The 16,515-nt window shown below is 55.0% G+C and overlaps 4 protein-coding genes across 4 annotated transcripts; 2 read left to right on the top strand and 2 right to left on the bottom strand.

The window, feature by feature from the left end:
• Nucleotides 1–1,492: 1,492 nt before the first annotated feature.
• Nucleotides 1,493–3,853, bottom strand: CH63R_01281 (GTPase-activator protein for ras-like GTPase containing protein; the record flags this gene model as incomplete). The annotated part of the gene is made up of 2 exons (XM_018296256.1): nucleotides 1,493–1,927; nucleotides 2,000–3,853. 2 exons carry the CDS (start codon nucleotides 3,851–3,853, stop codon nucleotides 1,493–1,495), a joined length of 2,289 nt encoding a protein of 762 aa, XP_018164618.1.
• Nucleotides 3,854–5,346: 1,493 nt separating this feature from the next.
• CH63R_01280 (Histone chaperone) lies at nucleotides 5,347–6,595 on the bottom strand (the record flags this gene model as incomplete). The annotated part of the gene is made up of 4 exons (XM_018296255.1): nucleotides 5,347–5,737; nucleotides 5,803–6,111; nucleotides 6,170–6,209; nucleotides 6,301–6,595. 4 exons carry the CDS (start codon nucleotides 6,593–6,595, stop codon nucleotides 5,347–5,349), a joined length of 1,035 nt encoding a protein of 344 aa, XP_018164617.1.
• Nucleotides 6,596–7,678: 1,083 nt separating this feature from the next.
• On the top strand, nucleotides 7,679–11,022 carry CH63R_01279 (mRNA 3'-end-processing protein RNA14; the record flags this gene model as incomplete). Its single annotated transcript, XM_018296254.1, has 4 exons — nucleotides 7,679–8,386; nucleotides 8,440–8,871; nucleotides 8,922–9,939; nucleotides 9,995–11,022. 4 exons carry the CDS (start codon nucleotides 7,679–7,681, stop codon nucleotides 11,020–11,022), a joined length of 3,186 nt encoding a protein of 1,061 aa, XP_018164616.1.
• A 2,214-nt stretch (nucleotides 11,023–13,236) lies between these two features.
• On the top strand, nucleotides 13,237–16,273 carry CH63R_01278 (Protein argonaute; the record flags this gene model as incomplete). The annotated part of the gene is made up of 2 exons (XM_018296253.1): nucleotides 13,237–13,724; nucleotides 13,783–16,273. 2 exons carry the CDS (start codon nucleotides 13,237–13,239, stop codon nucleotides 16,271–16,273), a joined length of 2,979 nt encoding a protein of 992 aa, XP_018164615.1.
• Between the last annotated feature and the right edge of the window lie 242 nt (nucleotides 16,274–16,515).

The following is a 16,515-nucleotide window of genomic DNA, read 5'->3' as shown; positions in this document are numbered from 1 at the left end:
CTTTCGACCTCATGCCTCACATTATACTGGCGTACAGACGGCGGGGCTTGTAGGCCTTTTCTCTCTCGATTTACCTGCTACGTTATTTTAATTGCTCTCATGCAGCCAAACCCAGAAGACACCTTGCCCCCCCTCCTTCCCCTTTTCCTTAACCCCCCCCCCCCCCCCCCCTTGCTTTTGCAGGTTCTGGTCTGTTTTTTTCAGTACCTTTTTCATTCTCTTTTGAGTCCACGTCTTGATGCGCGATGACAGCGCGGGTGTGTTCGGCTGGTCCGGGGGCATTGGTGTATGTCCCGCTTTTTCTTAAGAAGAATACTTCATGTCTAAATGATACGGTAGAGAAGGGACGAGAAGAAATGAAATGACGTGGATGATGATCAGGTTCCTCATGAAGCAGGCTCTCGCTGTGTTTGCCAATGTCATGCATGACTGATGTTTGTGCTGTGAGAACCTATTCGTTGAGGCCAGACTTGCTAGATTGAGATTGTTCCTGAGAAAGGCTGTCTTCCGCGCCATGGATGAGTTCGTTTAACGTATTGACGTACAGACTACCTGCTGTGACAGTAAGGAAAGGCAAACAAGACGTGATCGGGGACTGCCCCGGGGCAACAAGTCCCATCCGATATCGAGCCTGGGAGAGGGTGGGATAGCTGACGTGAGAGCCCAGCTCAGCCCAGCCCCTATCTGCCACGTTGCTCGTGACGTGATTTTTACTTGTGTTTCAGCAGTGGTGGTTGCAAACGGCGGAAGGGTGAGAGATAGCGTATGGTTGGTCTGTGGGTATGGGACGAGTGGTCAAGAAGAGGGGCATGTGTCTGTGAGTGAGTGTGAGTGTGAGTGAGGCCGGCTACGTTGAGGAGCTAGATGCGAGGAAAGGGGAAACGGACGGATGCCTTTCTGAGAAACTTCCGTGATTCCGGGTTGGATTGGGGGAAGTAGATACTTTTGAGAATACTGTTATTTGGGTTCATGCCTTTAGGTTGGCGTGTCACGGCGGCGGGTTGGTACTCTTATGTCGACTGATGGGATGAAGGGCACCTAGGGGACTCGGGGGGCTGACTGAGGAGGTTACGCGGTTTGCTTACGTGGTCACGAAAGCCAATTTTGACGAAGGTCGAAGTCTGGGAAATGTTTAACGGCGGTAGTGGGGGCTGGAGGCAGTGGGTGAAGGAGCCGGGAAGGATGGGTGAGGCCGCCACCATGCTTGGTTGCAGTGTAGACCAGGTAGATGTGATATGGTGTTGGTATAATGTTTCTGGGTGTAGAAGCGGCGGGTGTTGGCCGGTCTACGATCTCCCGTATCGGCTTATAGGGTGTTGATGTCTACCAGTGTCCTGTCGCGCTGTTTGGGTCAAACAGTCGTAGGGGTTTACGTGTTTTCTAGTAGTACATGCGGATGGGTTTGCAAATGGGTTGCTCAACCAAAGCTACCTATGATATATCACTACATCTATCTATATCTATGTGTAAAGCCACAGCGTTGAATCGGACGTTAAACATGACCAAACACCAGGACATCGCCCTCCTGACCCACCTCTTTATCATCTCCCCTCGTATTGACGTTGCTTCTTCCCAGTCCCCAAGTCAACCACGACCCTAGCCCCGCTTCCTTCGCCTCCTGAGGCTTCTCTTGAGCCGGCGGCTGTGGCGAAGGCGGCCTTCGACTCGTGAGCCGTCTCTTTCTGCGCGGTCTCGCCTCGACCGCAGGCATAGCAATCGCGGGCGGAAACGTGTCCCCGGCCCCGTCGTTCGCCAAGAGGCGGAACGGCCACGTGAGAGCGGCAAAGGTGTGCCTGGCAAGCGAGTACCCCGCGCGCGTCTGCAGGAGAATGAGGGCCAGGATGAAGGGAACGCAGACGCAGACCATGGTCACGGGGAAGCGCCAATCCTGCGCGGGGATGGTAAATTCCGTGATACCGAAGACGGACTGCGAGCAGAGTTAGTACCAGTTTTTTCGGAACACAGACCCCGGGGGAGGGGAGGGGGGAGTTGTACTTACAGTTACGAACGTCAGGGGGAGAAACACCATGGACCCCAGGGTCAACACCTTGATGTTGTCGCCCTGCTCGATGGCCCGTCGTGACTCCTTGATCGAGCTCCCGCTGAAGAGCTGGTCCCTCAGGTTCTCAATCTCCTTGCGCGTCGCGGCGTTCTTGGCGTGCACAGTCTCCAGGTCGCGGCATGCCCTCTCCAAGTCCGACCGCAGCGGCATCATCTTGTCTCGGTACGCCCTCCCCTCGGAGCTGTCCGGGGACGGGTGCGGCCACAGCGTCGGGTGCCGGCCCTCCCAGAAGTCGTCGGGGAAGGTGTCCCGGTACGCGGCGAGCATGGCGCGCAGGCCCTCGTTGACGACGCCCAGCGTGTTATAGGCCCAGAAGTACCGCCGGATGTAGGTGAAGTGCTTGTCCTCGAAGAGCAGCTTGTCGCGCAGCCTGGCGTCGAACATGAAGTCGGTTGGCGGGGTGATGAGCTTGGCGATGCGGGCATGGAGGGCGAGGTTCCGCTTCGTCGCGTCGCGGTACTCCGTCACCAGGGCGTCGAGGAATGCCCACGGGCCGGAGAAGAAGGTCTTTTGGGACTCGGCGTCGCCGCCGCGGAGAGTGTGCTCATCGTCCGGGAAGGACTGGATCGAGAGCAGGTGCCACGGCGCGAAGGTGTCGAAGAGAAACCCCTCCTGCGGCCCTTCGCGGCGGCGGGTCTGCTTGACGGACTGGCGCGGCGGGCCGGAGAGCGAGAGGGCGAGGATGGAGCTGCACTCGGCGATGTCGATGTGGTCCCGCGAGCGGCGGTCGGGCGGGCGCTTGTCGTACTTCTGGAAGGGGGCGGGCTCGAGGCCGTCGCCGACGACGGTATAGTACTTGAAGACGAAGAAGAAGCTGCGCTGGCGGAGGTGCGAGGGGGACGGGTCACGGGCGAAGGCGCGGTGGACATGGGCGGTCGTCTTGCCGTTGTTTTCGTGGTCTGTGATGAAGTGATTGAGGAGCTCCGTCATGTCAAAGTATGGCGACATGGTCATGTGCAGGGCGCCGAGCATGAGGGCCGAAGGCTCCTGGAGGATTGTCACGAGACCAACGGCTTGGCCGTCTGCGTGAATGCCCTTGAGTGCGTTCCAAACAGTCGGCGCGTCGACAATCTGGCTTGGGGATGGGGCGACGTCGGGCGCAACGCCCTGGGGCTGCCGGTCCGATTGCTTACCCACATGACGAGGCGCCCCCTTCGTGTCGACGTCGTATAGCTCAAAGGTTGAGCTGACGTAGCCCTGACTTTCGTAGGCGGCAAAGGTCCCGAAGTCTGTCCTCTCATCGATCTCGGTCTGCCGCTTGATCACGTCTGTCAGGGCAATGGCGGCGCCGCCGGTGAAGTTGAAATGCTTGAGATGATGGAGAAGTTGGCTGTCGGTCCAAGACACCCGCTCAATGAGCTTCGAGGCGGATGGAGTGAGAGTGCCATCGGAGCCTGAAGCCTCGCGGGGGGCTGCGACATCCAGCAAGGGGAGATACTCGACTTCGAGTCCCGAGTAAACCGAGGCCGGAACGTGGTCTTTCTCGCTGCCGTTGGTAAGCGGTCGCTTCTCGATAGGCTCGGAAAAGGTTGAGCTGCGAGTACGATATGACGCCGATGGAAAAGCCGCCTGGGATGTTTGCACCGGGCTCTGGACCGGACTCTGGTATGGGCTATTGGATAGTCGCGAGGCGGGTGATGTCGGCAAGGTAATACTGGGTGTCGTTCGGGGCTCCGATCGTTCTCTCACGGCGCTGGCCAGCGATTCGTGAAGACTTCGCAGGCTGCGAAGGTATTGCTCGTGGCTAGCCTCGACAGCCCTGAGAAGCTCTTCGGGAGTCTGAGTTGGCATGGTGGGTGGTCTTTAAAGGATTTCCTCAGGAAGAGGTCAAACCCAATGGTGACGGAATGAATATGGCTGATGAAGAGGAAGAGAGAAGAGGTGTGAGAGAAAACGGCAGGCCGTCCCTCTGACGGTCGGTCTTTTCTAATACTCATTTGCACAGCCTACGAAACGTTCAAAGCGAGGCGACCAAACGCAACATGTCGAGGCTGCCGCTTATGTCCAACTGTGTGTGCACTAGCCCAGGCAGCCTCTTTACCTCCCCCCCTCCCTCCCTCCTCAGATATTAATCAACTTTAGATGCGGCTGAGCCCGCGGAAGCTGAATCCTCGACTCGAGCATGGGGGGCCTCCGCTGGGAGCATGTAGTGGATGTATGGGCGAGGAAGGAAAAGACCCAAGACAACCGGTATGGGGAATGAGAATGACTCCTCGGCCACACTGAGAACGGTGCGATGATCGGCCAACGACACCGAAATCAAGCTTTAGGCCATTTCACTGGGGATAGAGGGCACGGAAGCGTTCCCCGTATGCATCTGAATGCGCCCAGAAACTAAGGAGAGTATGACGCAGGACAGCGGGTTGGATGCACTGTGGCGCAAGGGAAGGGGAGGGAGGGGATATGCAGAATCGCGGCGCGTAAAGTTGGAATCAAGGTGTAAATGCCGAGGTAGCATAGAGTAAGAAAGGGAGAGAAAAAGAGAGAGAGAGAGAGAGAGAGTGTGTGTGTGTGTGCAAGGGGACCGGAGTCGGCCAGCGATCACCACCAAAACGGAAAATAAGGCTGTCGTGCATGCGCCGCCGGTCACCGGCGCGGCTTTTCGCGGCTCAGAACTTGTCATGATCGCTGTTATGGCTGCCTTGGCCGTTGTGAATGGCGCTATGTCGCGAAGAGACTTCACTTCACGTGGTGTGTGGATCGTCAGAGCCGGGGGAAATGAAGGGTGAGGGGCATGTTTTGGTCGCTGCATGTTGGGGTACATATCTAAGCATTTCGCATCGAAGAATAACCCGCTGACCGTTTGTTTGAAAATGTCTCAATCGCACGATGCAGAGGAACGCGCTAGATTATGCCGCAATGCCGCATTGCTTCGTCGCATCGATCTTGGCGTGAATTTCTGCTTCTTCTTCTCACCGAGAGGGGCCTCGAGCAGATATCCGTGTTGTTGGAACACTTGGGGGCCATCCTCATTGTTGACGCGTTCCGTAGTTGACCATGACAGAAGAAACCCGACGTCCAAACACAGGTCCACAGAAAAATATATCATTTGCATCTAATTACTAGCATCAAGGCCCTCTCGGGCGCACTTGATCCCTTCAGGCCACCTCGTCTATACTCAATGGCTCGAATACCTTATGCAATCATCGTCCAGGTCGTATTCTTCGTGTAAACCGCCATCCTGCGCATCTTCTAGTGAAATGCTCTCCAACGTCGGCGACAATAGATGGGGAGGGTAAGGGTATGGTTGTTAAAGCGTCAAAACAATCGTCCACGAGCGCTGCTTAGCGGATAATGACCTCCGCGGCCTTGCTAATCGTAGCGGCAGGCTTGTTGGCCGAGGAGGAGTCCACGTCCATCGCATCGTCATCGGCACCCTCGCCCTCGCCCTCGGCCTCTTCCTCCAGCTCGTCCTCGCTCTCGCCCTCAATGTCCACGCTGCCGTCGTCCGACATCTCATCCTCCTCGGCCGGGGCAACGTCACCCTCGCCGTTCTCGACACCAGCCATTTCAGCATCTTCACCAGCGGGTTTTTCGCCATTGGCACCGACGATAGAGGCCTCTGGTTCATCCTCTTCATCGCGCTCATCGGCGCCGTACTCCTCCTCATCGGCAACAAGGTCGGCCTCAGGCTGCTCAGGGGGGAACTCGGCGGGCGCAGAGGCCTCATTGTCCCTATTCGACTTGGTTAGCTCCACTATTGTTTCGTGTTTTTCTCCTCCGCATTGTTGACAACATACCACTTGATGGCGAAACGAGTCACGCGCGGCTTCTCGGCAAGAACGTTGCGCTTGACGCGCTCGATGATGGGCTTGGCAGGAGGCTCTGCGTTGAGCTCCTCGGAGTCATATTCGTTGTTGACGTAGTAGCCGACGCGGACGAACTCGCGACCATCGTAGGCGCACGTCAGAAGGATGACAGTGACACCGAGGATATCGGCGTCGGGGATTCGGGACGTGTTGGGCGCATCGGCCTCGAAGACGAACTTGTTGACACCGACGGGGACGGGTCCGACGAAAAGGCTGTCGAGCTCCTGGTCATACTGGTCGCTGTAGTGCAATTGTTAGCGAATGGCGGTGTATGTGAAAAATCCACACTACGACTGACCTAGTAGCCGAGCCAACATAGGTCAACTTCCACTCAAGGTCTGTTGAAAGATTTGTCAGTAAAAAATGAGAAGAAAAAAATACGAAAATGACATAATGTCAGGGCCAGCATGGAATGAGAACGTCGCATACCCTTCTCTAGGGCCTCGAGGCACTCGAAGGTGATCTCGAACTCGTACTTGTCCGTGAACTTGGCGGGGTTGTTCAGGACCTGAACACCCAGAAGCGATACGATCGACATCGTGAAGAATGAGCGGCGGCGACCTTGATCTAGTTTGCGAAAGCGAGATGGAAGATACTTGTCAAAGTCGCAGAAACCTGAGCAGCGAGAGAGGTGGAAGGGGAGTCGCGTGGGCAGAGGTCCGGTCGAAATGGTGGTTTTAGGGGTGATGTTTTGGGGAGGAGAGAGTGTTTTTGCGGCGGGCATCAACTGCGACGGGACAACGACGTGGGACGTGGGACGCGCCTACGGCTTCCTGACCGCGAATTTCGCGTAAAGTGGGATCCACCTCCCGTCAGTACCTATCTACCTAGCCTAGTTGGGTCTTCGCGCCTGCCCCAGGCCTGTCAAGTTCCCAGCCACACCTGTCTGGTTGCTTGATTATACCAAGGAGGTACTTACTGTAGGTCTCTATCCGGACACCCATATACATGCCTTCGGTACAGAGTATTTAATGCAAGGACAGGCAGGTGATGCGCTACATTTTAATGACCAGTTGGTTGCCAGTCTGTGCCTGACTGCAATGCTCAATGTTCCAAAATGACAGGCGTCTTTATTCACAGTACAATCGAACAAGGTGACTTCACAAACATGCAACGCCTTGACTCAGTGCCTATTCTAGACCATTTTGGCATCTACTAGTGACAATACTAATACACTCAAGCAAATCATTTCCAACAGTCAAGAAGTTTAGGACATAAACCTTACGAACTTCTGCGATTGTTAATAGCTAGAGACATTGCATGTTTCGTTTACTAACTGCTGAGGTAAATGCACGAACGTTGCTCTGGGGCAGGCGCAAAGTACGGATGCGATACTAGCCACTGTAGATAAGATTGCTTTATCTTATCGATTGTAATCGGATAGATATAGCCGACGTTTATCCATGTTACCGCCAGAGCACGCTAGCCTGGTTTTGGTGCTTGCTCATCCTCAATCTTTCACTTCGCCAACTTTCAGCCTTTCAACTTTGCGCGACGGTGCTCTCCTTCTCAGTACCACAAGCTTCGCTGCCCTCTGCAGTTATCAGAGACAATCGATACAGGAGATACGACTCAGATTTCCGTCGAAATTCGTCTTTGAGACCGTTCCTCGTCGATCTACGAGCCGATTTACGTCTTCAGCTTCAAAACCAACAGCGCCTTTGCGCGTTGGGCGATCCATCATCCCACAGCTTACCCGATCGGCCCTGCCTCGCGAAGCGCATTGGGACTCGTGCTTCTCGACTTCAAGCACTCTTGCGTGCCTCTTGCGAAGCTTTGCAATACGCTCGTTGGCCCCGCCGACGTAATGGATTCCGAACTCCCACATAACGACCAAGACTTCGAGGGTGCGTCTTGGGGAGAAGAGGGATATGAGGAAGCAAATGATATACAGCATAGCGACCAACAAAGTCAAGATCCTGCCTTCCCACTTGCCCAAGCTGCGAATGGTGATTCAGAAGATGCTGGCGAATATGACCCAGAATCGGTCACGATAACCTCAGTTCCAGAGACCGCCGAGTCTACCCCCACCCCCATTCCTACTCCTACCACGTCCACGTCTGCGAAGCCGAAATCTGGCAAGCCCAAAACGCAAGGTGGCTTCCTAGTGGGAGACTCTGACGACGAGGAAGACGCGCCGACCCCGGCTTCCACCGCCGCTGTGGCTGCAGGTGTCGCGCAAGCCCCCATTGCCCAGAACCACCCTCCCCTTCCTGTACCTACTCCAGTTGAGAGCCAAGTGGGCGTCACTCCAGAGCAACCAAACAATGGAATTGCCGTGAGAGCGCCCAGCGCAGCATCCAGTGCTGCGCACGCACCGCCTCCTCCGACTGTGCACCCTGTCCCGAGCAGAGACCCCAATGACACCTTTGGCATTTTGGAGGATCGTGTGAAGGAGGACCCTCGGGGCGATATGGAGGCCTGGCTTGCGCTGATTGCCGAACACCGCCGCTACGACCAGCTGGACGAGTTGCGGGGAGTGTATGAACGTTTCATAGAAGTCTTTCCCCAGGCCGTAAGTTCGATGATCCCAATGACTGGCAAGATCAACCGCTGACATGTCCACAGGCAGACATCTGGGCAGACTGGGCACAGCTCGAGCTAAGCTCCAACCGGTTCCAGGACGCCGAAGCCCTTTTCAATCGATCCCTGGTCAACGTACCAAACGTCAAGCTCTGGACTGTGTACCTCAACTACATTCGGAGAAGATATGACCTCAATAACGACCCCAACGGCGAGGCTCGCCGTATCCTGAGCATGTCATACGACTTCGTCATTGGTTCCGTCGGCATCGATCGGGACTCGGGTCAATTGTGGAAGGACTACATTCAGTTCATCAAGAGTGGCCCAGGCCAAGTTGGAGGCAGTGGATGGCAAGACCAGCAGAAGATGGACCAGCTGCGCAAGGCCTACCATCGCGCCATCACAGTCCCCATGTCCGCGCTCACCGACTTGTGGAAGGACTATGACCAATTCGAGATGAGCCTCAACAAGACAACTGTAAGTTCAAGGCATGGCGCAGCTGGACGGCGGATGCTAACTATCAACAGGGCCGCCAGTTCATCCAGAAGCGGTCGCCAGCATACATGACAGCCAAGGCGGCGAACTCCCAGCTCGATCGCCTGATCCCCAGACTTCAGCGGACCTCTCTTCCACGACTTCCCCCCGCTCCTGGATTTGATGGTGACCAGGAGTTCATGGAACAGGTAGAGATCTGGAAGAAATGGATCAAGTGGGAGAAGGACGATCCGTTGGTACTTCTTGACGAAGAGCCTGAAGCCTACAAAGCTCGTATCCTGTACTGCTACAGACAAGCCTTGATGGCTCTTCGATTCTGGCCCGAGATGTGGGTGGATGCTGCGGAGTGGTGCTTCGCCAACAACATTACCAAGGACGGAAAGGATCTGGGTCTTTCATTCTTGACGGACGGCATCGAGGCCAACCCTGAAAGCGTCCTGCTGGCGCTGAAGCACGGTGATCGCGTGGAGATGACTTTTCCCGCCGGAGACGACGACGCGAGTAAGGCGGCCCGTGCCAAAGCAATTCGCGAGCCTTACAGCCGGGTTCTTGACACATTGTACGCCATGTCCAAGAAAATCAAGGAACGGGAGGAACGGGAGGTTCGCAAGATCGAGGAGGCTGCTGCGCGCGATCCCAATGTCAAGGATTCGATCGAAAACAACGACGATGATCTCGATGGTGACAACCGCGGACCGGCTGATCTTGGGAAGGAGGAACGCATCAAGGCCGTCAAGCATGGCTTTTCAGTACAAGCCGATATGCTTAAGCGCACCATCTCGTTCGTGTGGATTGCACTTTGTCGAGCTGCGCGGAGAACACAAGGCAAAGGCAATACGACTTCGGGTCTCAGGCAGGTTTTCATCGAAGCTCGCGGTCGGGGGCAGCTCACCAGCGATGTTTACATTGCTGTTGCGAAGATGGAGGCCCTTATCTACAACGACCCAGCTGGTGGCAAGATCTTCGATCGCGGTGCCAAGCTGTTCCCGGAAGACGCCAGCTTCATGCTCGAGTATCTCAAATTCTTGCACTCGAAGGGCGACACGACAAGTGGGTCTCAACTCAGCGCCCACGCTTTTCTTACCTCATGCTAACCCTTGCCCAGATGCTCGCGTGGTGTTCGAGACCTGCGTCAACCGCCTCACACAGAAGGACGACGCCAAGAAGAATCAGGCCAAGCAGCTTTATTCCTACTTCCACAAATACGAATCTCAATTTGGCGAGCTGTCTTCGATTGCGGAGCTTGAGAAGCGCATGTCAGAGCTTTGGCCGGCCGACCCAAAGCTCGCGCACTTTGCGAGCCGCTTCTCGGTTGAGACTTTCGACCCCATTGCCTATCGCCTCATTATCTCGCCAGCTGTCCAGCTGCGGCCGAAGATGCTGATCCCGGTCGTTGAGCAGCCGACCTCAGTGCGACAGACTCCCATGGCGCTACCAGTTCGCCAGACGGCCAGCCCAGGGCCTCAGTACACAGGCCCTCAGTACATGGGTGTCACGAACTCGCCTAAGAGACCGTTCGCGGGTGACGACTACGAAGAGCTCAATCGCCCACGGAAGCTTGCCAGGGGAGAGTCGCCGCTGAAGGGTGCCGCTGGCCGCCGTCTCGACCAGCAGAGAAGGAACCAAGGAGCGCCCCTTTCCCGAGACATCACCTTTCTGCTGGGTATCCTACCCCCCTCTCATGCGTACGCACACTCCCCTGGTGCATTCCGTCTGAGCGCCCCCAACCTCGTCGGTCTCATAAGAGAGACCCCCGTGCCAGACTACAGTGCCTGGAAAACTCAGCAGGAGCTGGGAGCTCGACAAAACAACGGTATGCAACCCCCTTCTCATGGCCAGCAGGCCTCTGGTGAATATGGTGGACACGGATACGATGGACGAAACTCGCCGCAGAGGACTCTGAGTCCACTCGATGGCAGCGGTCGGCGCTTGGTGTCGTCCGGCTACCGGAGTTCTCCTCTCCGACCTGGTTCCAGGGGCGGAAATCAGGAAGCCGCTGCGTACCGACAGGATGCAACTCAGCATGGACAAGTCCCGTCAGCGATTTCGTACAATGGGAAAACCAACTGGGCACAGCAGCCTGTTGGCTACGGCCAAGCACAGGGGCAGCAATATGGCAGATATCAGTATTGATCTGGGAGCTGACAATGGAATTTCAGGGGCCGGTTTCCGAAGGGGTTGGGCTTAGGAGTAATATACAACAGCTTCACTGGTTTGCTGCTGTATGCCTCCTTTTCCCTCTCCTAGTCATTTTTCTTCCAAGGTCTACCGAGCAGGACTCAACACGCCTTTGCTCGGACCTGCTCCTCTCCAGCGAAATATTCCCTGCTGGGTCACCATCTTTCGTGTTATGCGTCTGCAAACGTGAGGAAAGGTGTCCTTTGGGTCTCTTCGAACGGGCAATGGTTGTCAGTGCTCCTGTATAATATAAAAGTTTGGGTGTTCCGCATCGATGGGGCGTTCGGGGTGGCGGATACTTACTTTACTTGTGCTACTGTCAAGGTGGCAGCAATGGAATCATTTTCGTCAACCAAAAAAAAGAAACAACAGCCACGGTGCTGCACTCGGTGGCTCGTTGACGACATTGGAAGGGATTGATAGTAGGTGGACAGACAAAGGGAGTCCCGGCACAAGAGCAATTATATACTTAGGCTAGCCAGAAACTCAGGTAAATAAAGCAGATGGTGTTGAAATAGGTGCACGTTTCGTAATCTTTGGCGATGCTGTACGGACAGGCTTGTTCACCCTTGGCCTGGATGTGCTCAAGTGGCAGCCCGGGCCATCAAGAACAAGGCTATTTATTACCCTTGCCCTCGCAGCTGCTTGTTTTGCGAATTATATGAGGAGTCCACTGATGCTGATGAGGAATGTGGGTTGGTGATGTGGATATGAGGATGAAGTTGACTCGGTCGATGCAGGCCAGGTAGATTGCGAGACCCCAGACTTCACTTCTAGTCTCACGACACAACTCATATGCGACGATGGTCAGTTAGAGCATAGGAGAAGGAGACGTTTAATAACGAATCTGAGGTCGTTGTGAGACCCCCTACTGTAAAATTCCCTAACTGATTAGAGCTTCCTGGTCTTGTCTGCCTGCTCTTGAAACTGATGTTTTCCTCTGCTTTGGTCCTCTATGTCCTGGGGACGATCGTTATCCCCAATCTATCTTGTTACGTACGCTTGCCACTGTTCTAAGCATCATTTACTACTCTATAGCCTTCGGCTCTGCTGCTCTCGCTGCATTTGCCATCTCAAATTTTCTCAGTATAGCTGGCCTCCTATATGCTCGTGGTACCACGTCTGACACTGATGTCTTTGCCGACTTTGATGTCCCTACCGTCTCCAGTGTACTCGCCATCTCTGTATCACCTGAAAGCATTGGATCTCCATCCGTGCTACCATGATAGCCAAAACCTTAGAACTCTCCCAAAGTGCGCCGCTGCTTAATAATGAGTTACATGCGTGATGCTACGATGGCCTCAAGTAGACGTGCTGAAGATGGTGAACAGTTGTATTCTGACGCCTGAAGACTCGCATTTCATGCCATGGCCTAGCTAGTTACCCGCTTAGGTACGTGGCTATCCTCGGTTTCCATAGTTTGCCTTGGCTGTCATTTTATTCTTTTCTTCCTTCTTTCCTTCTTTCCTAACCTACTACCCTTCCCCTACAACAGCTTTCGTACCTGCCTGACTGCCCACCTGGCCCCTTCCCTCATATCCGACGGCCAGTTTCCCATCCCTCCTGAGGACCCTATATAAAGGGATCTTTTTCTCCAGCCAAGGCTCTTTTCTTTCCTTCAACCCACACAACCAACCAACCAACCAGCTATCCAGCTTCAGCCAACCAACTTTATTCAAGACTCAGGTAGGTCTACAACACATCCATCTACCCCCACCGCACTCCTTCATACATACATACATCATCTTTTCATATTTCCAGCCGGCGTCCTTTTTACCCTCCTCCTCTCTCTCTCACGCACCGCCACTTCCCATTCTTGTCGTAATTCTCACACCTGGGTACCTCCACTTCTCAATCGCTGTCACCTTGAAGCAAGACCGGCTCGTGCCTTCGCGTTTGGACATTCCTGAAATTCTGACCGTCTGCTCCGTTTCTTCCTTCCTTCTCATTTCCTTCTCACTTCTTTCCTTATCCATCCCTCACTCTGGCCCTGCCTTCTACGTTCAGTTTACAAAAGGGGTCTTTCTCTCATCCACCTGTATTCCAACCTCTTCCCTTCACAACAGCTTATACTGATCTCCTTGACAACAGCAACACTTTTCGGATTCATATCCAGTAATACCAACAGCAGTCACACGTGACTTCATCATCTTCAATTCAATCTACAAGATGTCTTCCACCGGTCCTCCCCAGCAGACCCGCGCTTCTGCCATCAACATGGACGGATCCAAGGATGGCGGCTCCCCCACCGGCGGTCGATCCCGCTCCGGCTCCCACGCTTCGCAACAGAAGGCCCCGAACCCTTTCGGCCCTTCCATGGGATTTGACCCTGCCAAGCCTCAGGGTGGTCCCGAGAAGGAACACCAAAACACCCGCATCGACCCGCCTCCCGAGTCGTTCCTCAACCCTGGCGCTTCTCCCTTCATTCGGAGACCCGGCTACAACACCGCCGGTAAGCCAGTCAACCTGGAGGTGAACCAGTTCCGTGTCAAAGAGTGGAACGACAAGAAGACCATCTTTCAATACGATGTCACCATCTCCCCGCCTCCCTTGAAGTACAACGTTGTCTTCAAGAAGTGTTGGGAGTCTCCAGCCGTCCAAGAGATGCTTAAGAAATACAAGTGTCTTTGGCTGCAAGATGGTCGCAAGCTCGCTTGGTATGTATCATCTTCTTGCCAAAAGGTTATGTTGAACATCTGTCTAATTAATTTAAAGGTCCTCGGTTCCCATCAACCGTGGAGAGGAGCGCCTCACGGTCGATCTTGATGAGGGAAAGCCTGTGCGACCCAATGCCAAGGCCCGCGACAATACCTTCTACTTCGTGATGAAGGAAACCAAAAAGATCAATCTGGCTGCCCTTGAGGCCTATCTCACCGGCAAAATGGATTGGGACAGCTCCGTTTTGGAGTGCATGAACTTCCTTGACCACCTTGTTCGACAGTACCCGAGCGAGCGTTTGTTGTCTATCAAGCGCAACTTCTACAACGAGCGCAACAAGAAGAGCATGGAACTCGGCGTCTGCTTGGAGGTTGTGAAGGGTGTTTACTCTTCGGTCCGGATGAACCAGTCATTCTGCAACAAGATTGGCCGCGGACTCGGTCTGAACGTTGACGTCGCCAACACTGCCTTCTGGAAGGGAAACTGCCCGCTTCACATGTTCGCCCGAGACTTTCTGGGAACTTGTGAACGCAAGTGGCAGGGCCTGAAGCCTAACGACATCGCCGAGCTCCTCAAGCCCGTTCGCCAGAAGGACCAGAATGGCCGAGCCACCTTCGCCATGTCGGAGGCGTTCAAGCATCTTCGCAAGCTGGTCAAGCTCCGCTTCTCGCCCAAGCACCGTGGCAAGGAAAGCTGGGACAAGACGTATAACATCAAGGCTTTCGCTTTTGGTCAGCAGTACGGCGAGCGGGGTGCCACCGCAGACAACATTACCTTCGTCAACAATGGCGAAGAAATGACCATTGCCCAGTACTTCCAGAAGACATACGGCGTGCAGATTATGTTCCCCAACTGGCCTGTGGTTGAGACAGCAAAGGCCGGCTTCTTTCCGATGGAGGTTTGTCTCATCAAAGCCATGCAGCGGTACCCGTACAAGCTGGACCCCGATCAGACTGCTGCCATGATCAAGGCTGCGGTCACTCGGCCAACCCAGCGCAAGGCCGACATCATGGATGCAAAGAGCCAGTTGGCGTGGAAGGAAGACCCTTACCTTCGCCAGTACGGCGTGGTCTTCGATGATCAGATGGCTCGAACCCAAGGTTCCCTGCTCGAGCCTCCTAAGATCCAGTACGCAAACAACATCACAAGCCCAATGTTCTCTGGCCGCTGGGATCTGCGTGGCAAAAAGTTCTGGGTTCCCAACCGGCAGCCCCTCCAGTCCTGGGGTATTGTGGTTCTTGAGAACGCATGCAACAAGGCCGCCGCCCAGGCCTTTGCGCAAACGTTCAAGCAAACGTACACCGGCCACGGCGGCAAGGTTGCCAAGGACGCAGTCGTCATTGACAGTGAGATCCGCAACCACAACGTTGCCGATGCCATTGCGAAGGCTTACGCGCAGATAAAGGCCTACACGAAGGCCACCCCGCAGCTTCTCTTCTGCGTGTTGAGATTCAACAACGCTGGGTCTTACGAGCGCATCAAGAAATCCGCTGATTGCCGTTTCGGTCTTTTGACCCAGTGCGTTCTTGCGCGTCATGTTGAGAAGAACCAGGGGCAGTACCATTCCAACGTGGCCATGAAGGTTAACGCCAAGCTCGGCGGCATCACCTGTCGCATCCCTCATCCGTCGGGTCCGGCAAGCAAGGCGCCTGCATTTTTCAAGGAGGTCACCATGATGATTGGCGTTGATGTGTCCCACGCCACGCCTGGTATCGATGCCCCCTCGATGGCCGCGATGACTATGTCCATGGATCAGGACGCCACGTTCTACTCCGCAGCCGTCGAGACCAACGGTTACCGCGTCGAGATGATGTCTCCCATCAATGCAAGAAACTTTCTCGCCCGCCTGATGCCCACGTGGCACAAGCGCATGAACCACCCAGCGCCGCCTCCTCACATCATCTACTTCCGTGACGGTGTGTCTGAAGGCCAATACTCCCAGGTCCTCGAATACGAGGTTGAAACCATGAAGAAGCTGATGCAGCAGAAGTACCAGGGGCAAAAACAGCCCAAGTGGACTGTGATTGTGGCTACCAAGCGTCACCACATCCGTTTCTTCCCGCAGCAGGGAGACAAGAATGGAAACCCGCTGCCCGGTACCCTCCTGGAGCGGGAGGTGTGCCATCCCTTCTGGTGGGACTTCTACCTCTGCTCTCACGTCGCCATTCAGGGCACCGCGCGACCCGTCCACTACACTGTCCTTGTGGACGAAGCCAAGATGAACCCAAACGACCTTCAGAAGATGATCTACGGTCAATGCTACTCGTACGCCCGCTCGACGACTCCGGTCTCTCTTCATCCCGCAATCTACTACGCGGATCTTGCTTGCGGCCGCGCCCGTGCCCATGAGAATATTGCCACCTCGCAGGGCTTCCGATCCGGTCCCAAGGCTGCAGAGATGGTTGAGGAGTATGGTGCTCGTGGCCAGTCTATGTTCGAGAACGAGCGACCCACCGAGGCCATGCAGCTCCTGCCTCTGGGCGGCGGCGGTCCGGACGCCGATCCTCAAGCTACGGAGATGTTCAAGGGCACTATGTGGTACATCTAATCAGAACGCCAAAGGATGAGCAATGGAGTACATGGGCGGGTTGATGACTGAAGGGGAGGGACGATACTGGGGGCGGATATAAAGGAGAGACGAAAACGATGGCAGTGGGAGGATGAGAAACTGCTCATGGTTCGTTCACTGGAGGATTTTTCAGGTCTACTAGTTCCGGGTCATATCTATCATGGCCTCAATCAGTGCGACATGGTAGCCGCGGCTTGGGTGAGCTGGTGGCAGAGGCCAGT

Source organism: Colletotrichum higginsianum, chromosome 1, assembly GCF_001672515.1.
Source record: "Colletotrichum higginsianum IMI 349063 chromosome 1, whole genome shotgun sequence".
NCBI classification, from domain to species: Eukaryota; Fungi; Ascomycota; class Sordariomycetes; order Glomerellales; family Glomerellaceae; genus Colletotrichum; species Colletotrichum higginsianum.
The sequence above is the reverse complement of the archived record's forward strand: the minus strand, read 5'-3'. Positions and strand labels throughout refer to the sequence as shown.